This window comes from Dendrobates tinctorius, unplaced genomic scaffold (assembly GCF_039654945.1).
Source record: "Dendrobates tinctorius isolate UK_male_01 unplaced genomic scaffold, ASM3965494v1 ptg000097l, whole genome shotgun sequence".
NCBI lineage: Eukaryota > Metazoa > Chordata > Amphibia > Anura > Dendrobatidae > Dendrobates > Dendrobates tinctorius.
In genome coordinates, this window is record NW_027361765.1 from 10,333,902 (window position 1) to 10,360,676 (window position 26,775).

Here is a 26,775-nt window from a genome sequence, read left to right on the forward strand (position 1 = left end):
CAGCGACCGGCTCCCCCGCTGTCCATCGCTGATCGCGCGAGAATGTCCGGCTCCATTTCTCGTCGGGCGCTTCCTGCTGGGCTTCCTGCTGTGACGTCCAGCGACGCGTGGAGGTGGGCGGGAGGACGCAGGATCGCTGTGTGTGAATGGTAAGTATCGTGCGCTGCGTCGCTGCTGCATCGCTGTGAGATCTTTCTGTATGAAAGCTCACTAGCGATCATTTAGCGATGCACCAGCGATCCTGACCAGGTCGGATCGCTGGTTGGATCGCTGGTGCATCGCTAAATGTAAAAGGGCCTTTAGTTAAAAAGCTTTGATCTATCCTTGAATGCTAATGAGAAAGTCCCCTGAAACCAAATAGATGAGAATTCACCAGATAACATCCTTGGGAACGTTTACACACCCAATCTAATTATGGCAACAAAGGTCCTTTGGTAGATAAGTGTAATAACTTTTGCTCTGCTTGGACAATTTGACCATCTGGTTGAACAAGTCAATTACCTTCTAGGAAGGATCAAAGAGATGAGACTATATATATATATATATATATATATATACAGTAGATTGTAACCGTATCAATAGTTGGTATTAATTAATTGGAGTGTTGAAACCATTAAAAATAACTCATAGTATACAGGGAGCCCACGCAAGTTTTTTTCTGTGAATTAATCCTTTAATTTATCACCTACTGCTCCAAAATTTAACACACACACTACTAACATTATTAGTAAGGGACATATATAAATCTAATGGATATGCAATGGTTTACTATATGTAAACCATGTCTCATATCCTGTTGGGTTTTGTAATGATTTTACCGAAGCCGACAATTGAATTATCGGCTGTTCTGCTATCTACTTCTGTATGACATATAAATATATATATATATATATATATATGTGTCTCACTAACACACACACATATATATATATACTGTATATATGTTTATACGAAAATATTTGAGGCCATGGATCCACTATATGTCCATTTTGCAAGCTGGCGAGAAAATCTCGCCATACGGATGTCACACGGATGCTTAGATGTGAGAAAATCGCATCCTCGCATTGCACATGGATGACATACAAATCACTGTTCAGGGAACATTTCTGCGATTCTGGTCCATAGAAAATGGACTGTATTTTTATACGTTAAGCGTGACTCCAGCCTAATACAGGCAATAACATGCAATTTAAGTATGTAAAATTGTATCATACAGTTGTGGCCAAAAGTATTGACACCCCTGAAATTCTGTCAGATAATGCTCAGTTTCTTCCTGAAAATGATTGCAAACACAAATTGTTTGGTATTATTATCTTCATTTAATTTGTCTTAAATGAAAAAACACAAAAGAGAATGAAGCAAAAAGCAAAACATTGATCATTTCACACAAAACTCCAAAAAATGGGCCAGACAAAAGCATTGGCACCCTCAGCCTAATACTTGGTTGCACAATCTATAGCCAAAATAACTGAGACCAACCGCTTCTGGGAACCATCAATGAGTTTCTTACTATGCTCTGCTGGAATTTTAGACCATTCTTCTTTGGCAAACTGCTCCAGGTCCCTGATATTTGAAGGGTGCCTTCTCCAAACTGCCATTTTTAGATCTCTCCACAGGTGTTCTATGGGATTCAGGTCTGGACTCATTGCTGGCCACCTTATAAGTCTCCAGTGCTTTCTCTCAAACCATTTTCTAGTGCTTTTTGAAGTTTGTTTTGGGTCATTGTCCTGCTGGAAGACCCATGACCTCTGAGGGAGACTCAGCTTTCTCACACTGGGCCCTACATTATGCTGCAAAATTTGTTGGTAGTCTTCAGACTTCATAATGCCATGCACACGGTCAAGCAGTCCAGTGCCAGAGGCAGCAAAGCAACCCCAAAACATCAGGGAACCTCCGCCATGTTTGACTGTAGGGACCATGTTCTTTTCTTTGAATGCCTCTTTTTTCTACTGTAAACTCTATGTTGATGCCTTTGCCCAAAAAGCTCTACTTTTGTCTCATCTGACCAGAGAACATTCTTCCAAAACGTTTTAGGCTTTTCAGGTAAGTTTTGGCAAACTCCAGCCTGGTTTTTTTATGTCTCGGGTTAGAAGTGGGGTCTTCCTGGGTCTCCTACCATACAGTCCCTTTTCATTCAGACGCCGACGGATAGTACGGGTTGATACTGTTGTACCCTCGGACTACAGGGCAGCTTTAACTTGTTTGGATGTTAGTCGAGGTTCTTTATCCAACATCCGCACAATCTTGCGTTTAAATCTCTTGTCATTTTTTCTTTTCCGTCCACATCTAGGGAGGTTAGCCACAGTGCCATGGGCTTTAAACTTCTTGATGACACTGCGCACGGTAGACACAGGAACATTCAGGTCTTTGGAGATGGACTTGTAGCCTTGAGATTGCTCATGCTTCCTCACAATTTGGTTTCTCAAGTCCTCAGATAGTTCTTTGGTCTTCTTTTTTTCTCCATGCTCAATGTGGTACACACAAGGAGACACAGGACAGAGGTTGAGTCAACTTTAATCCATGTCAACTGGCTGCAAGTGTGATTTAGTTATTGCCAACACCTGTTAGGTGCCACAGGTAAGTTACAGGTGCTGTTAATTACACAAATTAGAGAAGCATCACATGATTTTTCGAACAGTGCCAATACATTTGTCCACCCTCTTTTTATGTTTGGTGTGGAATTATATCCAATTTGGCTTTAGGACAATTCTTTTTGTGTTTTTTTCATTTAAGACAAATTAAATGAAGATAATACCAAAGAATTTGTGTTTGCAATCATTTTCAGGAAAAAACTGAGTATTATCTGACAGAATTGCAGGGGTGTCAATACTTTTGGCCACAACTGTACAAGGTGATTTTCTGAAATTTTTTTAAGAGTCTGTCTCTCACAGTTGAAGTGTGCCTGTAATAAAAATTACAGACCTGTCCATTCTTATTAGGTGGGAAAGCTTGCAAAATCGGCAGTGTATCAAATACTTATTTTCCTCACTGTGTATATATATATATATACAGTCAGGGACAAAGTGTTGGCACCCTTGAAATTGTTTCAGAGAATGAAGCATTTCTCCCAGAAAATACATATTTATATCCTTTGTGTGTATGGAACAACACAAAAAAAATTGAGAAAAAGACAAATTGAACATAATTTCACACAAAACCCTAAAAATGGGCCGGGCACCCTTAACTTAATATTTGCTTGCACACCTTTTGGAATAAATAACTTCCATCAATGCCTCCTATAACCATCAACACGCTCTTACACCTTTCTATTGTAATTTTGGACCACTCTTTAGCAAACTGCACCAGGTCTTTCATATTTGAAGGGTGCCTTCTCACAACAGCAATTGTAATATCTCTCCACAGGTGTTCAATGGGATTTAGATCTGGACTCATTGCTGGCCACTTCCGGACTCTGCTGTTCTTTGCTTCTATTCATTTCAGGGTGCTTCTTGAAATATGTTTGTGGTCATTGTCCTGCTGTAAGACCCATGACTTAGAAAGCAAACTCAGCTTTCTGAGACTGAAAACTACGTTGTGACCCGAAATCCTTTGGTAATCTTCAGATTTCATGATGCCTTGCACACGGTCAAGGCACTCAGTGCAAGAAGCAGCAAAACAACCACAAAACATCTTTGACCCTCCACTATATTTGACTGTACGGACTGTGTTCTTTTCTTTGTAGACCTCATTCAGTTTTCGGTAAACAGTACAATGTTGCGCTTTACCAAAAAGCTCTATCTTTGTCTCATCTCTCCACAAGACACTTTCCCAGAAGGATTATTACTTATGTACATTTTGGAAAACTGCAGTCTAGCTTTTTATGTCTATGTGTCAGCAGTGGGTTCCTTCCTGGGTCTCCTGCCATAGTGTTTAATTTAATTCAAATGTTGATCGATAGTTAACGCTGACACTGATGCACCCTAAGCCTGCAGGACCGCTTGAAATTCTTGAAATTCTTTGGAACTTGATTGAGGCTGCTTATCCACCATCACGACTATCCTGCATTGCAACCTTTCATAAATTTTTCTCTGCTGTCCAAGTCCAGGTAAATTAGCTACAGTGTCATGGGTTGTAAATTTCTTGATTATGTTGCACACCATGGGCAATGGGAAATTAAGATGTCTGAAAATGAACTTGTAACCTTGAGATTGTTGATATTGTTCAATAATTTTAGTTCTCAAGTCCTCATTCAGTTTTCCTGTCCTCTTTCTGTTCTTCATGCTTAGTGTGACACACACAGACACACATTGCAAAGATTAAGTCAACTTTTCCCTTTATCTTCTGGTTTCATGTGTGATTTTCAAAATTGCCTCACCTGTTACTTGCCACAGATGAGTTTGAACAAGCATCACATGCTTGAAACAAAGTTATTTACCATTGATTTTGAAAAGGTGCCAACAATTTTGTCATGCCCATTTGGGAAGTTTTGTGCAAAATAATGTCCAATTTGCCTTTTTTTCTCATTGTTTCAATACACAAAAATGAAATTAACATGTGTACAACAAAACATGTGTAATTGAAATAATTTTCTTGGAGAAATGCTTCATTTTCTGGAACAATTTCAAAGCTGCAAACACTGTCGGCCATAACTCTATATACAGTGTATTAATTTTTTTTTAGACTTTGTTCAAAAAAAGTCAGCTTTTGTTGACATGCTGCATATTTTCCTTTTCCTTGTTTTTTTCTGTGTGTTTTTTGCCACAGAAAAGATGCAGCATTTTACAGTACCAGCAAAAAATATGACTACTAGACAAATCTCATTCAGATGCTGATTATTTTTCCTTGCAGATTTGTACCTTCAAAGAGTTTTCAATCTGTAGCGTGTCCATTTTTTTGGCATTATTTTTCACTCATTTAAATAAATGAAAAAGACACAAGGAAAATGCAAAAATTCACATTTTATGTACTGTTTTTCCTGCCAACACTCATTTTTGCAGCAAAAAAACCTGATCTAAAAGCTAAATGTGTGCACATACCATAAGAATGATATACTGTTTATAAGCACTGGAATAAATGTTTCTCTTACTCAAGACAACACATGAAACAGAGACTGTCACCTCGGTAAATGTAAATGTCTTCGTTTTACTGCTGGACATACGGATGTTCTACAGTTACTGAATCACTTGGATAGAGATAGGAAGGAGAGGCCATTACTACAGGAAGCAGTAAAGGGACAAGAGGCAGGGAGTGATCAAAGTGATGTATGGTCCTAAGGAAAAAACAATGAGGAAGCTCCAAGTCAATGTACAAAGGGTAAGGTAAAATGTGAATTTATTATTCAGGTAAGAAATATTTGGATTTCATCTTGATCAAATACAATGTAATGATCTACATTATACATTTTTTGCATTGTAGGACGGGCCCCCTGATCACAGTTGGATCATGAAAAAATTATTAGTCATAGTTAGAACATATCTATTTGAAATGTTAGCAATAGTTACAGTAGAATAGTTAGCTAAAGTCAAGGATTTAGTCCTATCTATTTCAGTAATAGGGGAGGATGGATGCAGGGAAAGCAAATTTCCCACAACTGACCTGCTTGTAGGCCTATCTAAATCTGAGGAAGAGAAAACAGGTTCCCCTCGCTTACCATGTGCCGTTTATAATACTGGAATCTTCCTATGTGACAAAGTAATTTGTGGATCTCCTCTGACCATGGACAGACATAGACAGAAGAGGGCCCCTGTGCAAGAACAGTATGTTGGGCCTTTGTAACCATATAATCTACCTGTGACAGAAGCTGTTTGCTGCTTAGGAGGTACAAGTGGCTCCTTTGCCTCTTGGGCCCCTGTGTGCATGCATAGTTTGCACCAATGGGTAACTGCCCATATCTTTGAAACCAGGTCCCAAGAGTGATTGCCACCTCTGTAGACCCTATAGATAAGTGGTAGTTTATATAAAGGTTTTCATAACATTTGATATTTTACTCTTAGAAATATCCATAAAACAAATTTTGTTTGTAACATTAAAGTGTCTGCAATTTTATACCTGAAAATACTATTGAGCAGGTTTTCCAAACCACAAAGACATAATCTTTATTTATAATGCATCTTTTGGGATGCTCAACAACTCTGAGAAGTGATTTGTAGCTTTACTTATCTATGACAATACCAGATTTAGATCTAGACAGGACTATCTTGTTCCACCCAGGAGGTGCAGATTAGTATATTGAAATTACTCCACATATTAACTCATGTATGGCTTTAAAAGTTCACTTACTATTATAAAATAAAGCAAGACTTTGCCCTCATCTCTGCTGTAGTACCTCTACCCCAGGGGTCATTGACTGTGCTTATCAGTCCATGATATATGGAAGTCTAAACTGGAAGCAGTTTCCATGTTTGCACTACAATACTTTTTGTTGAAATTTTGTGGTATTAATTAGTACTAAAGCAAAAAAAAACATCAAAATAATATTGCATGACAGACAATATATGTAGAGAGCAGAAAACCAGAGAAACAGGCAATTACACACTTACCTCCATTCCTAAGAGTTTGAGGGCTTTTGGCTGTGGAGAACAACAGATATTCATTCTTCAATAATTCTTGTTAAGCTCATGTTAATTATAATAAATAATGAGATATATCAGATCTAAAGAGAGAGGCAATATCACTAGTAGACAACACAGCAAATATATCTCTTCTAATACATAATTCCTTTCCCGTAAATAACTAATGTCCTGTGAAACTTTTGGTTCTACAGATGTCAATTTTGAATGACTAATCAGGAAATCCAAAGTAGCATTTAACATTACCCTTTTTGGTCCAAATAAATTATTGTAGAGGGTTCTGAAGTTCTTTCTGGTGTAGTGACAGCGGTATGCCCCGCCCATGAGGTACTCCAGTACAAGGCCAATGTCAATCAAACTGACATGATAATCTGGTGGAAGGTTACCCTGTCCAGAAAAAAAATATTTATCAAAAATTAATATCACGTTAAAGCTATTTTTTAAATATATGACATTTAATATATGTACTAGTCTAAAAATGAAAATTTGTTTAGCTGATGAGGCTAGCTTTATCAAGAAGGAGTTAAACATCTACTATATAATCGTCTAATTCTGTCTGTCTGTAACGGAAATCCTGTATTGCTAATTAGTTGCGGCCGTGCGCGACCAATCAGCGACAGGTGCAGTCCGGCAGTGAATTAGCGCGGCATTCGAATGATGCACGCCACCGCTACGTCACGGGTCATCTCCTGCCGCAGGGAGGTCAGCGGCGACACAGCCGAGAGATGACTGACGCAGCGCTCAATGTGCGGATGGTACCCAGGGTCCGGAGGAGAGGAGACTCCCCTCCAGGCCCTGGGTCCCACAAACCTGTAAAAAATAGAATTAAAATAAAAAATAGTGATATACTCACCTTCCGACGGCCCCCGGACTCTTTCCCTCCTCTCACCACGCGCCCGGCATCTTCCGGTCCCAGTAATGCTTTGCGCGAAAGACCGCTGATTACGTCGCGCTCTTGCGAGAGTGACGTCATCTCCGGTCCTTCGTGCTAATCATTACTGGGACCAGAAGATGCCAGGAGCATGGAGAGGAGATCGGGGGCCATCGGAAGGTGAGTATATCTCTCTGTTTGAAACGGAAATCCTGCGTGCAGAGCACTGTGCCCTCCCGATGCGATAGCATCGGGCCTCCATCTAGTGTTATATAAAATCTATAACATGTCCTTTGTTATATAGAGAAATAAAGATTACTACTGCCTTTGTGTCTATTATGTCTTCCTATGATTATGGGCTCTCTGTACAATCTAATTCTTGGCAACATGAACTTTCACTCATAGCTGCCAGAGATGAAAGGTTTTTTTTTAATGTTGGTGAGGGATGAATGAAATTGAAAGTAGTTCTGTCCTATATAATACTCTTGTCCATTGGAAGTAAAAAAAAAGGCAAACAAATGATAAAAAGTATTGTTTATTAATCATTTTTAAAGGTACACAATAGACTAAAATGGGCTAACCCAAAGACATTTTAGGGACTTTCAATTTACTACATCTCCAATGATTTTATACATTAATACAACTCTAAAATGTTACACTAAAGTTGTCCAAACCTACCAATATTGGCCAACAGTCTAATGCATAACGGGACCTCCCGACTCTCCCCGACAGATTATGTCAAGAGAGAAAAGGATCTGGCCTGTGGATTTTCCAAATGCTGATCCTTTTGTTCTCCCCTTGAGATAAGCCACTGCCAGATTAGTGTGGCAGAAGATCTCTACCAAAGAACACAGGAGTGCTTGGCCGAGTTGAGCTTTCCTATGTGTGGGGGATTCGGGAAGGATAGATGTCGGCCTAACAATTGCTCGGCCAGCAGCTATCTAATAGGGGGCCTTAGAGCCTATTTCTCATAAATACTAACAACTAACTACTTCTGTACTTAATGATATTATAAATTAGATTGAAAAGAGATTCACCTCCATGTTAACCCATCCGAATCCCCTAGTGATTCTCTGCATGGCAATGAGGCGATGGAGATGGATGATGGAGAGCAATTGGTACATGGGCAATGAAAAACATATAAGAATTAATGCACCAAATGCAATGCATGAACAACATGATGGTTAGCAAACCCATACAACATGCAAACACATGCACACCAACCTGCTCCTAATTGTTTAACGAGGTCCTATCACCAGGTCAAAAGTGGCCAGTTTTTACTCTTATTTTATTCCCATTGCTCTACTGTGTAGTGGCGCTATCTTTGGAACCATATGGTGAATAAAAAAAAGAATGTTCGGGGTAGAGGCAGGAATAAAATAAGATTCCAAACTGGCCATTTTTACGTGGTGATGGGTTGTCTTTAAGCATGCTCTACTATTCAGGTAATCAGAAGTTATATGCAACACGAAGTAGCCATCTCCAACTGATTGCTTTTGTTAGTTATTACAATTGGGATGTCTCACTAACTCCTTTCATGACAAATACATATAATGTTTTATAAAATAAATAATCATCTATTACAAAATAAAAATAAAACTATTTGTTTTCAGAAAAATGGTATTCTCATCATTATTTCACTTTTGGGTATACAATACCTTCTTTACATCTCTTACAAGATAATGTAGAGTATTTGGAGGACCCAATCTCTGAAACAGAAAATAAAATCCATTAGGACAATTGTATATGCAGTTGTAAATAATAAACTTTCACATCTCTTTTTCTTTCAATAAATTGGCACTGTACAGTCATGACCAAAAGTTTTGAGACTGACACCAGTTTTGGTTTTCACAGTTTTCTGCTTCAGTGTTTTTAGACCTTTTAATCAAATGTTTCTATGGTTACTAATGTATAATTATAAGCATGTCTTAAGTTTTTATACTTTTATTATATCAATTTTATACAAACAATCAATATATACAGTGTTGTCCCTAACTTTTGAAGACTTCTGCAATTCGCCCTGGCATGCTGGATATCAGCTTCTGAGTCAAATCCTAACTGATGACAACTCATCTGACAACGGTGGATTCCGGGTCAGTGTAGGAGAGGCTAAGCACAGCGCCTGCTTTTCAAATCCCTGCTTTTGGTTAGCTTTGACCTATACACCCCTTCTCATAATTGCAGCTTTTCAAATCCCTGCTTTTGGCCAGCTCTGACCTATACACCCCTTCTCATAATTGCAGCTTTTCAAATCCCTGCTTTTGGCCAGCTCTCACCTATACACTCCTTCTCATAATTGCAGCTTTTCAAATCCCTGCTTTTGGCCAGCTCTGACCTATACACCCCTTCTCATATTGGCAGGACTAAACCCTAATTATGGTTGCTGCTACACCACCTTCACCTACAGGCACATTTAGCCCTGTATCTATACTTACTCATTCATACAGCAGCAGGGCTGATGAAGGTCCAACTGGGACCGAAACGTCCTCTGTTTTTGTGACTGCCTAAATAAAAAATCTGGATTTCCTTATAATAAGTTTAGTGCCAAGTTTCTTACTCCTAACTCATTCTTACCATTCTCCAGTGCTTGGAGTTTTTGAGGTTGAGAACAAATGGGATTGAGACCCTGTTGTTAGTTTTCTGGTCATGGACCCAAAATTTCAATGTTTTGTTCACTGAGCTACTTAGATATCACTTTTGTCCTGTGACGTGGTGCTCCATCCTATTGGAAAAAGAATTGTCTCTCACGATAGGTGGGAGAATCGATTTGCAGGATTCCAGTCCATCAGCTAGGTCAGTACTTGACCACTGAACGGGAAATCTGCAAATCTCCTTACCACCCAGCATTCCCAGATCGTCTTTTCATCTTTTTGTTAGCCATGCTGGCACATTGTGTGTGTGTGTGTCATGTTTTTTCTTCTCTGAACAGTCATCTTGCATATGCCCCAAACAATCTGAAGGGGGACTCAGAAAATATAAGTTTGCAGCAAATACATAGATTGAACTGCAGAGGAAAAGTATACGTTTTTTGTCTGATGAAGCCCTCTTCAGATTGTTCGGGACATCTGGAAGAATGATTGTCCAGAGAAGAAAAGATGAGTGCTACCATGAGTTCTTTGTCATGCCAACAGTAAAGCATTCCAAGACCATTCATGTGTTATCCAAGGGAGTGGACTTAATCACAATTTTGTCTAACAAAACTGTCGCGAATAAACCATCCAGGAGCAATTTGGTGAGGAACAATGCTTTTTCTACCATGATGGAACACCATGTCACGAGTCAAAAGTAATAACTAAATGGCTTAGTAATCAAAACTTTGAAAATTTAGGTCCATGGCCATGAGACTCCAAAGATATCTATCTCATTAAGAACTTGTGGTAGATCATCAGAAAACAGGTGAACAAACAAAAACACCGAAACTGGGTTAATCTCCATGAAATGATAAGACTGGAATGAGGATAGGTTATCAACAGAATTTGATCCAGAAACGGATATTCATCATGCCAGGGAGAATTATACTTGAAAAATATCTAAAAACACTGAAGCAGCAAATTTGATGAAAGCAAAAATTTGTGTCAGTCTCAAAATGTTTGGCCACTACTGCAGTCTCAAAATGTTTGGCCACTACTGAACTATGCAGGAAATATATCCAGAAAAAGTGCCCTGGCACTGTCTTCCTTCATAAACATGCATCTTATCACATTCAGACTCCTGGTACCAAAGCTATATATGAAGTATTAATTAAAAATGCACCCTGTGCTATTCATATGGTACACTAATCAATCACTTTGTACTAGAGTGAACAAACTATGCAAATTATGTATGAATATACAATGCACGTTAAATGTGTATTTGGAGGCTGCCACTGTACATTTCTATTTCTTGCAATAAATATATTTTGTGGACATAAAAGTAGATGGTAAATCTATGGGTACACATAAATACACTGCATCTGGTGGTTTTTTAACCATTTTACTCCTAGGACCTGGTCCAGAGTGGGAGCAAAGCATGACATGAATCATTGTGATCACGCCATAGCATAATCATTGTGATCACGCCATAGCATAATCATTGTGATCACGCCATAGCATACTCATTGTGAGCACACCACAGCATAATCATTGTGATCACGCCATAGCATAATCATTGTGATCACGCCATAGCATAATCATTGTGATCACGCCATAGCATACTCATTGTGAGCACACCACAGCATAATCATTGTGATCACACCATAGCATACTCATTGTGAGCACACCACAGCATAATCATTGTGATCACACCATAGCATGAATCATTGTGATCACGCCATAGCATAATCATTGTGATCACGCCATAGCATAATCATTGTTATGACGCCATAGCATGAATCATTGTGATCACGCCATAGCATAATCATTGTGATCACGCCATAGCATAATCATTGTCATCATGCCGACAAACCAATGATCGCACCAGTCTGGTGCAACAACTGAGGCTAATAAAGACCAAGGTGGGGTCGAAACATCTGTTAAATTGTGCTGCATTCTCACAATCAATTTTCTTTGTTTGCTTTGACAGATAAACTTTGAATCACTTCAATGTAGAGTATGCGGTGAAATCTCTTTTGCCCTGGTCTAGGGGTCACATACCCGTTCCACCAGCACCTTGCCCAATGACCGCCAATCTTCTAGTATCTAGACAACAGATTCTCTGGACAGGTGGGAACAATACAGTGCAACAATAGGAACAGTTCAGCCATCAGTTTCGAAATGGAGAGTGCAACCCAGTGCTGGACTTACAGTATGTGCAGCCTATAACCACAGTCACCCAAACCAAACCATTCTGCATTACTTACAGTATTGTACAGTTCTTCTAAGCGAGGAATAGTGAGAAACCTTTGCATGTTCACGCCATTCTCGATAAGAAGCTTTACAAAATCCACTCGATCCAGAACCAGGGCATCCATCATAGCTTGCTCCAGTGAGTTAACCTGTAAAAAACATTTTATATATCATCTCCGTTAAACCTGTTTAAAGCACATGAAATACAGTGAAATACGCTGGTATCAAGGCAAAAAGGAGGTAAATTAGATAAAATAATGTTTTGCCTTCATTGAATTGGAGAGACCATTAGCGTCAGGAGAACATTAATGGCAGAAATAGCTGACTCGGGAGCATGTTATGGACGTGCGCTTGTCTAATGGCCTTACTGTACAATGGCGCAAGAGCATATAGAACAGATTTCTGATGAATAAGGCCTGCTTCACACCAGCATTAAAGTGGCTCAGAATAATTACACCAGAACGGATTGATTTTATGTATAGATATTAAAGAATATGTAAACCAGAGCTGATAACATTCCATTTTCTTAACAAAGGATACAATGCACATCTAAGAAACTCTGTTATTTATGCCATTCTTCTTCTTTCAACACAGTATCATATACAGTACCGCAGTACCATATTTAACAGATTGTATGTTATGTTGATGAACTTAATGCTAAGCCATGGTACGATGCAGCACAGATTTAAGGCAGAGATCACACCTGCATTCAAGCATTCAATTTGACTATTCATTTTTAGGGTGCACAAAATGGATATATTTTGTACATTTGTACAATTGCAAAATTGATATATAATTGATGCAAACTGGATTTCATTGATTATTATGGTGTATGTTTGGGTTTTGCTATTTGACAGTTTTTGAATGGAAAATAAATGGGCATAATGTGCTTTTTCTTCTGATGTAAAAATGGACACATAACGGAACTCAGACGGAACCGATAATAATCAGCGGAGCCTTTTGCTTTCATTTGCATCAGTTATGCAAGGAATATGTGTTAGTCATTAATTTGTTTTATTCGTAAACTAGAACAACCAATTGGAATGTTGAAGCTCAAGTGTGAATGTAGCCTTAAACCGCACCACTACTTATCACAATACATGCAGCTATTATGCCACTCCACTTGCAAAGTGTTGGAAAAATGGTTAACACTATTAAATAGTAGTATATTCTGTCTGGGATGATTTAGCGAATCCTGCTTTGAGCATGGGGTTGGACCAGATGGCCCAGGAGGTCCCTTCCAACTCTACGATTCTATGATTTTATCTACTCTACTTTTCAGTTCACTGGCATCAGAAAACTGGTATGATTGATTGCCAAATAATATGTGTACTGATTTTAGAATCTTTTTCATATAAGGCACATAAAACCACAGACGTTTTGGAGGCATTTTAAAACTTTGTACTTTTGTAATACCAATTTAACTTGCCTGTGTATAATGTCTTTGTACATATGTTTAAACTGCAGAAAAAACCCAAGCCAAAGCATATTTTAGCAGATTTGCTGAGTTGGTCGAAATTTTAGATATTTTAAACTAAGTCTTAAATTGCTGAGGTGGCTCACATTGTTGAATAGTTTCTCGCTTCTTTAGACTTTTAGACTAACTTTATACCATCTAATATTTGGCTTTATTTGCACTAGCAAAGAATTAGTTTACATTAAATATCTAACACTTGTAACACACAATCCCTGAAAATTCAGTTAAAGAGAACAGAGAAAAGGTGTACCCAATTCAGGAGCTCAATCTTCCTGGGATCGGTCTCTTCTTCTGGTTCCTCTTTGCCTTTTCCTTTCTTTTTTCCTTTGCCCTTGCCTCTGGGTCCCTTGGTTTGTGGAGCAGGAGATCGCTTCTCTTTTTCCTGATTGGCCCCATCAGCAGTCGTAAGGCTTCCTAAAGGCTGGGACAATAATATAACAAAGTATGACAAGCAATATATAAAAACACACACTTAATGAATACTCTATAAGGAAATTGTAAACCTGCCAGGCATCTCAGACTATAACGGAGTTTTCTGGTGATCATTAGGGGAAAACATGCCAAAACAAAGGCTACGTTAGTACGAACTATGTATAATCTTTAGAGCAAAATAAGAAAGAGGCTCTCCAAGTGTGCTACCATGAGCAAGAGTAAAAAAGCATGTGGTGGTGTATGCTAACCTAAGTGAGTTGTGATCCGGAACTACTCTGTTATTTGTATGTCAAATGCACCGGCTGCTCACCCACACTGTGGTGGGATGAGATGTGAAGAAACTGAGGAAAGAACAGGAGCAAAAGTGGTGCCCCCAGGAGATGGTCGCCACAGTGGCATTACCTTCCTCCTAGGGAGTGTGATGTCATGCTTGGAAGCAATGAAGGATCTCTCTATCAGGTAAATCAGCACACAGCACAGTTCCCACTCCTGGCCAGCTGAGGGAGCTCTGAACCAAACTGGGTGAGGAGCTGCTCTCTGGGACCAGGAGAGGGAAGTTAGAGGAGTTCGTGTGAGGAGGGAAAAGAGTGTGGATGTGGAAAAGAGAAGCTGGAGGATTGAGCAGAATTCAGGCTCACTTCTAGCTGTAAGTGCATGGTCCGGAGTCCGGTATCCGAGGTTGCATGGATGCTGATGGTCCTGCAGCAGGAACCGGAGGAACGAGAGGCTGTAAATGCTCTGTTCCCAGCTAAGACTCGGAGGCACAGCAGCAACTTGTGTGAGCCAGAAAAAGGAGGCTACGGCTGTCTGCCATACGAGGGGAGTTCTAAAGAGAGCCAGCAAGGGGGACTTCTGTGTAACTCAGTACTGCAAGTGCCTCAGATAAGCGCTAGAAAGGAGACTACACAACCCATCTGCATAGAGAGATTCCTAAGTTGCTTTCAGGCTGATCAGCTCCTGTTCCATCTGTAATCTGGATCCTGGAATGCACTTACAAAGCACAGTAAAGGTAAATGAAACTGCACCCTGTTGTGTCATTGCCTTCTTCCTGCAACCCCAACCCCTTCAGAACTGCTACATCTCTGTGTCTAACACTGCACCCTCTTCCTCAACATCTATTACTACTGCCCTGGGACTACAGCTCTACCTGTGGGGAGCCCTTACATCTTGCTGCCTTATACCATCTGTCCCAGAGGATCTGCCCGCAGTGTCGGCTTAACCCCTTCATTGCCGAGAACCACAGGTGGCATCACGTATCTACCTATAAACTTTATTCAGCCACGTTTCACCCCTTTTGCATGTGTAGAGGTCGGTGGGCTGAGCTGGGGGTGGTCCCTCTTCTTACCGCGCAGAGATAAAACAGAGTCAAGATGGAGGCAGATTCTGGGTGCAACAGGTCCAAGTTTATTTCACTCGCTGTCCATCTGACGGCCTCAGAGCACACCGCACTTTCTTTACCTCACGGCCCTCCGTTTCCAGGGCCGCTTCTCACACACCATACTCTATACTTGGGACGTGTATGCACACACCGTCCCCTCTGCACTCATCGACACTCCTGACTGTGGCCGCCTTAGGCCCATAAACCAACAGCACATCCACTGATCAGCACCACCCTACATCTCCTCCCTTGTTTCAGTATACCACCCTACCCGCGCCCTCCGTTCTGCTGATGACCTGAGGTTAGTATCCTCAATAGTCAGAACCTCCCACTCCCGTCTCCAAGACTTTACACGTGCCGCGCCAATTCTTTGGAATGCACTTCCCAGGTCAATACGATTAGTCCCCAGTCCCCACAATTTTAAGCGTGTCCTGAAAACGCATTTATTCAGACTGGCCTATCGCCTCAACACATTAACCTAACCTATCCCTGTGTGGCAGAGCCAAAAATTTTACCATAACCAGGTTCCCAGCATCATGTTCCCACATGCTTTATGCATCCATTAGCCCTCTGTGTCTGTACTGTTACACACTTAACATTATGGCTGGTCCATACAATCAGGGCAACTGTTACCACCCACCTTTCGTGTCTACCTCTTTCCTCATAGACTGTAAGCTTGCGAGCAGGGCCCTCACTCCTCTTGGTATTTGTTATAATCTACTGTATGTGATTATTGTTATGCTGTAATGTCTATTGTCTGTACAAATCCCCTCTGAAATGTAAAGTGCTGCGGAATATGTCGGCGCTATAAAAATAAAATTTATTATTATTATTATTATTATCAGTCGTCGTGTCCAACACGGTGTCCCACACCCGGTGTCTCGTCTCTTCTGCGGTTCTTCCTGTCAGGACCACCCCCCCTGACGTTCTCCTCAGTCCCCCTGGTACGGTTTTCCTCACAGCGCACGAACTGTCGTAGTCCTCCTGTCACTGGAGCTCCCCCTGGGGACTGGAACTTTCTGGAACCCTCCCTCAGTATTTATATCTCTCCTGGTCCCCTGTCACTGTAACTCCGCCCCCCATGACCAACGGTTTCTAAAGCCCTAAGCTGATGTTAAGTTCTTTGCTCACACTCCTCCCTGCCATCTAATGGTCAACCCAAGGTACTGTACGTCCACTACACTTTCCTAGCTGTTTCCCCACTGTAGTAACTGACATCTGTCTAAACTGTGCAAACCTATCTTTCTCTATTCTGACACGTCCGTCCGTCCGTCAGGTCACCTTCCCTACACATGGATGCCCAGGGCCACGGACCGGGTCACCGCCACCGTGACACATCCCTCTAAGACACCGGCCCGGTACCGAATAACCCCACTACCCTGGCGGGCGATCCACACTGATTCTCAGGCGCTGCCAAGAAGTGCTGAAACTGAATGTGTTCTATTGGGATTTTATTTCACACATTTGGAAATTAGGTCGACTCCTTCTTTAGGTATGAATAAAGATTCCAACATACATACAGTCTCAGCTCTTCCTGGCAGTACCCGGGAATCGCTGTTTCTGTTTCTTCCTCAATTTCTTCATAATCTTTAGAGTGAATATTATGATATGCCCATTTTTGGCAGATTCCACAGTGCATCAATTTTGAATGTGGTAAAATTATTGCTGGCTGTATAGTGATAATTGGCAGGATAACCAAAGTACAAATACTGTAATAGACTACCCTATAAATAAAATAATTTATTCTCATGTTTTCTTAAGAACTAAAAAGGAGAACTTACCGGCCAATGGTGTCCAAATACAAAAATTTGGCTGCGTGCAATGTCAACTCGATTCCATGCTAATGCTAAACTAAGCTGATCAGGAGCGGAGGCATTAGTACCTGAAAATAATGTTACAGTATTACTCATGTAGCATAGGAAAGATTCACCTTATTGAAGGATACATGTTATTTTCCAACACAAATAGTGTAATATAATTACATTCTAGAAAAGTGTCTAGTAGCTAAAAGCTGAATGGAAGGTCCAGACGGCTTAATCTATATGGCTTGCTATATCCTCACAGTCAAGGACATTTTTGTGCAAATTCAGCAAAATCATCCTATATACAAAAAAAAAATAACTTGTTGACTAAAGTAAGTGTAGCTCAACGGAGCCTCAATGTGTAATGTATGCTACAACTACTTCATACTGGAGAAATTTGCCTTTTTAATACTCTCTGACCAGCCATCAAAATGTTTCCCTGGTCAATATGGCACAGATCAAGGTGCAGACAAATATTATTCACTTTGTCTGTCAGTGGTTTTATTTGAATGATTGATCAATCTATGTGTATGTCACAAAAATAAGCACGTGTGAAAAATTAAATCAAGTGTAACAAACCACAAAGGTGATTTTTTAGGGTAAGTCTTTACTATAATTATACTTCTTTGAGTCTGTGTTAGTTGGAGCTCCATGACCATCAGCAAGAATTCTTAAGGTACTTAAGAACATGTGAAAACAACTATGTTCTTTGCTACCCACCAGTGAAGAGATTGAGTCTAATGTGCCTCGTCTACCTAGCCTTTTCTGTATGAATATTGTGCTTCTGGATGGCAATGCAGAACAACCTAGTGTTTAATATACCTTTTAGAAGTGCTGTTAGGATAGCCATTTCAATATCTTGCTGTCCTTCTGATCCCATTCGAAAAACAGTAATCTGCAGATAAAAATAACATGTCCAGTAATTAAATTACAAGGCATATAGAAACACCACAAAATTAGTGTTTCATGGTGATTACTAAAATGTAAGTGAGATATGATTACTCTTATTAAAGCAGATCTGTCATCAAGTTTCACAATACAAACTGCATAATTAACTAGACAGATCTCTTAGGCCTGACAAGGATGTTGTACTTTTTTTTTTTCAATATCCATGTCAGAATGGATGTCTAAAGCTTTATGAAAGTTCTACTCAGTCTTCGCTCACCAAGTCTGATTGACAGCTCGAATGTCTCTCCTGCTGCTGAGATCTCACTCTGCTCAGTACAAGCTGCAGCTGTCAGTCAGGCTGGGTGGGCAGAGATTGAATACACAATGCAAATTTTAAGATACAGGTTATAGAGCCATTCCGACACGGATTTTCAAAGGTAATACACTATTATCCTTAAGTCTAGATGATAAAGTGGACAGTTTGTATGGTGATATCTGGTCACACATCGACTTTTATAATCTTGAAATCATCTGTTTTTGTTTTCCTAGCTGGCTAGTATATATTGTAAATGACTTATTCCTCTTATCTGTTAAAAATGTGATTTTAAATTTAAGAGTTGGACATATCATATCTTTACTTCCAATTAAGTCTGAACTACTCAGTTGCTAACAATATATTCTTCTTGCATGTTGTGGCCTGTACACAATTGTAGTTTCATAAATAATATGATATGACAGTAAGATAATAAAAGCCTGTAATTCAGGATTGAAAGTAATGGGGATGTTTGAGCAATATAAATGAAAATGGAACAAGCAAGACAATAAATTGTACAATTAAATGGACACTCATGTAAAATACCTTTGCATAAATAAATAATACACAAGTATAAGAAACTTTGTAATATACCTTATCAGAGAAATATGCTTCTTTGTCAACTTATGAAACACTTCTTCCCTTCCCCCTGTCTCCTGAACTCAGGATCAGACCTGTCCCCAAAGGTTCAGAGGATCCATCTAGTGTTCCCAGGAACGGACACTGTCTACTGCTGCTTGCAGTATATGCTGGCTAGTATTCTAATGCTCACTGCTCCGCCCAGGGTCGGACAACACAGAAAAGTGGTGCATGCTGATTTAGGGGGTTGTCCGATCCAAATTGATAAGTCTGAAGGCACTCTGTGTGAGGCCACGTCCTCTAGTCGGCCACATTCACTGCACGGACGCGTCACTAGGCAGGACACAGCCTCGCTCATTACAAGTGTATGGAGTGAGGCCACATCCACTGACCGGGAGCATGTATAACTCATACATACCCTCCGGTCCTGGGTCAGAAACTGGCAAATCCATGCAGTGCCCAGAGTGATTGCAGACTTATTGGTTTGGAATGGACCACCCCTTCAACACATTCTTCTGCTGCAAACTGCATCTCTCTTTGTGTACTGCTTCTGATCAGCTGCTGTTGCTAAGTTTAACCTGATTGTCAGCAGCGCATGGGTTGATGAATTTTGCACAAAATAAAAAATGCTCTTTATTTTTGTTTTTTACCTTTTTTGGATTTTTTAGAGCAGTAAGTCCCATAATCTGTCACATGCAATCCTAACATTTCCACAAAAACTTCTGGCACACAAAAATCATTCCATTCTTCTAACATTTACGCAAACTTTTGTAGAAAAATGGACACCTTCATGTAGAGCTGCGCCCGAAAATGTAGAAAAGGCATAATAGGTATGATTTCTTTTATGCAGATCAATTGGATGAATTTTGGGGTATAAACCCTATTCCTCTGATCATCTGTTTTAGGATGGGATTTATACTCTGAAACACATACGACTAATTTGAATAAAATAAATGAAGCATATTGGTGCGCGGCCCCATATGAAGGTGTCCGTTTTTCTACATCCTGGATTACTAATGTCGCATACCACTGGGAAATAGCAAGTAGGTGACCGAAGAAAGTCTGCTGCCCGTAAAACTGCACCCTTGTAAATTCAACTGTGTTTCCAAGTTTTTTACTTGTGCATAACTGGACAAGGTGAGCACCAAAGCTATTGTTCGCTATTGTCAACCACCTCATTGTTCTTACATAATGTCCTATAGGGCATTCTTCTTTTTTTTACTCTCTGCTAAACTGTGTATGTGAGACATCATAGCAGCTAGTTTCTACACACTAGATCAGAGATAAATGAAAATTTGAGATATAGGGTGTATAAGGAAAAAGTGGTGAAAATTGAACAAGTCAAAGATGGATTAGGCATCTATCAACTTTGGCAAATGCCAAATGCACTGGTCCTGTCCAGCAGTCGACATGCAGCACTTGTAACGATATCTGCATCCTCTGAACAAGGATAAACTGCTGCACGACCAGCTCTACCCTCGCCTACTGTATTATCACCCATCCCTTGAAGATTGTGAGCCCTCGCGGGCAGGGTCCTCTCTCCTCCTGTACCAGTTATGACTTGTATTGTTTAAGATTATTGTACTTGTTTTTATGTATACCCCTCCTCACATGTAAAGCGCCATGGAATAAATGGCGCTATAACAATAAATAATAATAATAATATGTGGCAGAAAAAAAAAGAGCCATTGCCATTGGCTCTTTGTTCCACCACTTACTCTGGTAATCTGCAAGACACCTCCAGTCTGCATCCTGCCATATGACAGCACAATGCAGTGGATGGATGCCAGGTCATGCAATGACATCACTTGATCGCGCCGCTTGCGGCAAACAAGAGACCATAGTGGTGCAGGAGAAATGGGAAATGAGTGAGAGAGTTCAGTTAGTTTAGTTTTTTTTATTTTGTTCATTGCAATGCATAACATAGGGAGGTAGTATTGCACCAGGGGACTATATTATTATGAGGAGCTACAGGCAAGCATTTTTATTACAGGGGGCTATGTTTCTGTAGGGATGCACAGGGGTACTTTATTACTATAAGGAAATAAGCTACTATGAAGATGCATTGGGGGCATTATTGCTATGAGAATGCATGAGGGACAGTTTTACTACAGGGATTATTTTACTATGAGGATACAATGGGCAACACTATGTCTAGACAGGGCTATATTAATATGAAGATGCACAAAGGGTGCTATTACTGTTGGGTTACAGTGCAGGGCACAGAAACGACATTGTTTCTGTTGAGGGAATGTGAGAAGGGTGCTGGAAAAGCCATAAACCAAAGAAATCTCTATTACATACTGCACAGATGAGCCATGGATAAAAAAGAAAAGTGGTCAAGGTGGTCTGGGCCAAAAAGAAAAGTGAAAGTGAATGACAACCATGATCAGCAAGATTGTCACCTGTGAGATACTAGAGTTATCTGCACAACATGCACATACAGCCAGTGAAATAAGTATTGAACACATCACCAATTTTCTAAGTAAATATTTTTCTAAAAATGGTATTGACATGAAATTCTCATCAGATGCCAGTAACAACTCATCCAATCCACACAGGCAAAGAAATCAAACCATAGATGTCCATAAATTAAGTTATGTGTAATAAAGAAGAAATGACACAGGGAAAAAGTATTGAACACATGAAGAAAGAGGTACAAAAAGCCATAGAAAGTCATGACACCAGCTGAAATCTATCACTAATTAGAAAACAATCCTGTCACTTAGTGAAAAATAATGTCAGTTGGTTCAACTGATGGCCTATAAAAAGGTGTCTCATTACCAAGTTAGAACACAAGAATCATCTCATGCGGGGTAAAACCAGTGAGCTGTCTCAAGACCTTCACAGCCTTATTGTTGCAACTCATACTAATGGTATTGGTAAGAGAACAATTTCTAAACTACTGAATGTTTCATTGAGCACTGTTGGGGCCATATCCGGAATTGGAAACAACATCATTTTAATGTTCGGTTCGTCTATATTCGCCAAACTTCCCAATTTTCGCCAAACATGTTCACCAAACAGTTCGCCGAATACCATTCAATTCAATGGGATCCAAAAGCATACATAACACCTTCAGGGGTCCAAAAGTTACTAAAACAGCTCAAATTATAGGCAGACACCAGGAAAAGTGGCATTAATTGACCCATCAATTGCACTATAAATAACTAATAAAAAAAAAATGACATGGGTAATTTTGAAAACCAGCCAGGCAAAACTGAGAAAGGCGAGTTGCAACCCTCAGCTATCAGCATTAGTAAGGCTGCTTATCAAGCCAGGAGGGGTCTCCATGCTGTTTTTTAAATTATTTAAATAATTAAAAAAAAAACTGTGTGTGGTCATCCCCATTTTTGACAACCAGCAAAGCTAAAGCTGACAGCTGGGAGCTGGTAGTCTCAGGCTATTAAGGGGCTATGGATAATGCCCCCCAGCCTAAAAATAGTAGTCTACAGCTGCCCAGAATTGGCACATCTATTAGATGCACCAATTCTGGTGCTTTGCCTAGCTCTTCCCACTTGCTCTGTGTCGGTAGCAAGTGGGGTTCATATTTGTAGGGTTGATGTCACCTTTGTGTTGTCCGCTGACACCAAGCCCACGGGTTTGTAATGGTGAGGCATCTATAAGAAGCCTATCCATTACTAATTCTATAGTTATATTGTAAATAAAAATACACCCAGAACCTTTAATTGAAAAATTGACGCAGATTCATTTAGTGAATCTAAATTAAACCATACTCACATCATCATCCAGTCCACAGAAGCCAATGTCTCCTGTAACAGAATTAAAATAATAAACAACAATATTTGTTAACTGTCCACAGAGAAGATAATAATCCATTTGTCCCACAATGGGTGTAGCTTTTCTACATCTAGATGGCCGAACCCACCGGACCCGAAAATCCAGGTGTCTACCCATCCCTATTAGTAATGGATAGGCGTCTTATAGATGCCTCTCAATTACTAACCTGTGGGACTGATTTCATCTGACAATACAAAAGTTACATGAAACCCACAAATATTACTCCACTTGCCACCACCACAGGGCAAGTGGGAAACGCCAGGCAAAGCACCAGCATTGGCGCATCTAATGGATGCACCTTTTCTGGGGTGGCTGTGAGATGTTATTTTTAGCTTGGGGGCAATATCCATGGCCCCTTGTTATGGTACATGAAATGCGTGTGTTCTTGTCTTAATTGTCTGCCGCCAAATTGTATATTGGAGATTTATGGCCAGATAAATCACAAGACATAGATAGTGAGTAGTGTTGAGCTTTTCGATACCGCAAGTATCGGGTATCGGCCGATATTTGCCGTATCGGAATTCCGATACCGAGTACCGATACTTTTTTCGTATCGGATACCGGAATCGGAAGTCCAAAATGCAATGAGCCACTTTTGTGGCTCTGATTGGCTGCCGAAATGACATCATCATGATGCGCTGTCTGTGCGCATCATGATGCGCCGTCAGTTCGGGCCTTCGGGGGGCTGTGCCGACTGTCCGGGGGTCTGTACCGGCCTGCCGGTGGTCTGTGCAGGCTCCGGGGGTCTGTGCCGGCCTGCCGGGGGGCTGTGCCGGCCTGCCGGGGGGCTGTGCAGGCTCCGGGGGTCTGTGCCGGCCTGCCGGGGGGCTGTGCCGGCCTGCCGGTGGTCTGTGCAGGCTCCGGTGGTCTGTGCCGGCCTGCCGGGGGGCTGTGCCGGCCTGCCGGGGGGCTGTGCAGGCTCCGGTGGTCTGTGCCGGCCTGCCGGGGGGCTGTGCCGGTCTGCCGGTGGTCTGTGCAGGCTCCGGGGGTCTGTGCAGGCATCGTCCGATGGGACTACAAGTCCCATCGGGTGATGCCTGCTACCATGACAGTGATTGACACATTAGCCAATGACGGGACAGTAGTAGTCCCATCATCCGGCTAATGTGTTGAATGTAAAAAAAAAAAAAAAAATTTACATGCTACATACATACAACATGCATACTACATATATACTACATGCAACATGCATACTACATACATGCTACATACTACATGCATGCTACATACATACTACATATATACTACATGTAACATACATACTACATATATACTACATGTAACATACATACTACATACATGCTACATACTACATGCATGCTACATACATACTACATACATAATACATATATACTACATGCATGCAACATACATACAACATATATACTACATGCATGCAACATGCATACTACATATATACTATATATACTACATGTAACATACATACTACATATATACTACATGCTACATACATGCAACATACACACTACATGCTACATACATGCAACATACATACTGCATACATGCTACATACATACACACTACATGCTACATACATGCAACATACACACTACATGCTACATACATGCAACATACATACTACATACATGCTACATACATACACACTACATGCTACATACATGCAACATACATACTACATACATGCTACATACATGCAACATACATACTACATACATACTACATACATGCTACATACATGCTACATACATGCAACATACATACTACATACATGCTACATACATGCTACATACATGCAACATACATACTACATACATACTACATACATGCAACATACATACTACATGCATACTACATACATGCTACATACATGCAACATACATACTACATACATACTACATACATGCTACATACATGCTACATACATGCAACATACATGCAACATACATACTACATACTACATACATGCTACATGCTACATACATGCAACATACATACTACATACATGCTACATACATGCTACATACATACTACATACATACTACATACATACCAAATGCATGCAACATGCATACTACATATATACTGAATATATACTACATGCATGCAACATACATATATACTACATACAATACATACATATAGACATACAGTACATATAACATAGAGTACATACTTACCGTCACTTGTCACTTTGATCCCCGAAGCCATTGTCACCTGAGGGATAAATATCAAAATAAAAAAACACCAATATACTTACCCCGATCCGCAGAAGTCCACGAGGGTCCCACGTCCATCTTGCGTAGAGAACAGCAGCATCAGCTGATGCTACCGTTCTCTACCAGCTCCAGGAATACAATGACGGAAGGTAGGTATCCTTCCGCACTGTATTCCTCCACCACTGTAAAAAAAAAAGTCCCTAGTCTCACTTTATGCCATTGCTGCGTGGGAATTTCCCACGCAGCAATGGCATAAAGTGAGACTAGGGACTTTTTTTTTTTTTAAAGTGGTGGAGGAATACAGTGCGGAAGGATACCTACCTTCCGTCATTGTATTCCTGGAGCTGGTAGAGAACGGTAGCATCAGCTGATGCTGCTGTTCTCTACGCAAGATGGACGTGGGACCCTCATGGACTTCTGCGGATCGGGGTAAGTATATTGGTGTTTTTTTATTTTGATATTTATCCCTCAGGTGACAATGGCTTCGGGGATCAAAGTGACAAGTGACGGTAAGTATGTACTCTATGTTATATGTACTGTATGTCTATATGTATGTATTGTATGTAGTATATATGTATGTTGCATGCATGTAGTATACACTCACTGGCCACTTTATTAGGTACACCATGCTAGTAAGGGGTTGGACCCCCTTTTGCCTTCAGAACTGCCTCAATTCTTCGTGGCAGAGATTCAACAAGGTGCTGGAAGCATTCCTCAGAGATTTTGGACCATATTGACATGATGGCATCACACAGTTGGCGCAGATTTGTCGGCTGCACATCCCTGATGCGAATCTCCCGTTCCACCACATCCCAAAGATGCTCTATTGGATTGAGATCTGGTGACTGAGGAGGCCATTTGAGTACAGTAAACTCATTGTCATGTTCAAGAAACCAATCTGAGATGATTCGAGCTTTATGACATGGCGCATTATCCTGCTGAAAGTAGCCATCAGATGTTGGGTACATTGTGGTCATAAAGGGATGGACATGGTCAGCAACAATACTCAGGTAGGCTGTGGCGTTGCAACGATGCTCAATTGGTACCAAGGGGCCCAAAGAGTGCCCAGAAAAAATTCCCCACACCATGACACCACCACCACCAGCCTGAACCGTTGATACAAGGCAGGATGGATCCATGCTTTCATGTTGTTTACGCCAAATTCTGACCCTACCATCCGAATGTCGCAGCAGAAATCGAGACTCATCAGACCAGGCAACGTTTTTCCAATCTTCTACTGTCCAATTTCGATGAGCTTGTGCAAATTGTAGCCTCAGTTTCCTGTTCTTAGCTGAGAGGAGTGGTACCCAGTGTGGTCTTCTGCTGCTGTAGCCCATCTGCCTCAAAGTTCGACGCACTGTGCGTTCAGAGATGCTCTTCTGCCTACCTTGGTTGTAACGGGTGGCAATTTGAGTCACTGTTGCCTTTCTATCAGCTCGAACCAGTCTGCCCATTCTCCTCTGACCTCTGGCATCAACATGGCATTTCCGGCCACAGAACTGCCGCTCACTGGATTTTTTTTCTTTTTCGGACCATTCTCTGTAAACCCTAGAGATGGTTGTGCGGGAAAATCCCAGTAGATCAGCAGTTTCTGAAATTCTCAGACCAGCCCTTCTGGCACCAACAATCATGCCACGTTCAAAGGCACTCAAATCACCTTTCTTCCCCATACTGATGCTCGGTTTGAACTGCAGGAGATTGTCT

At 40.7% G+C, this 26,775-nt stretch overlaps 1 protein-coding gene across 2 annotated transcripts in view; it reads right to left on the reverse strand.

Annotated features, from left to right (window-relative positions):
• The window catches only part of TRPM1 (transient receptor potential cation channel subfamily M member 1), a 337,343-nt gene that overhangs the window by 124,210 nt on the left and 186,358 nt on the right, over positions 1–26,775 (reverse strand). For both annotated transcript variants that reach the window (XM_073586898.1, XM_073586897.1), the window contains exons 9-15: positions 18,115–18,187; positions 17,272–17,372; positions 13,931–14,101; positions 12,218–12,352; positions 9,039–9,089; positions 6,756–6,896; positions 6,480–6,509 (exon numbers count right to left, since the gene is read on the reverse strand). In XM_073586898.1, coding sequence (XP_073442999.1) covers positions 6,480–6,509; positions 6,756–6,896; positions 9,039–9,089; positions 12,218–12,352; positions 13,931–14,101; positions 17,272–17,372; positions 18,115–18,187 — 702 coding nt within the window. The remainder of the gene's footprint in view (positions 1–6,479; positions 6,510–6,755; positions 6,897–9,038; positions 9,090–12,217; positions 12,353–13,930; positions 14,102–17,271; positions 17,373–18,114; positions 18,188–26,775) is intronic.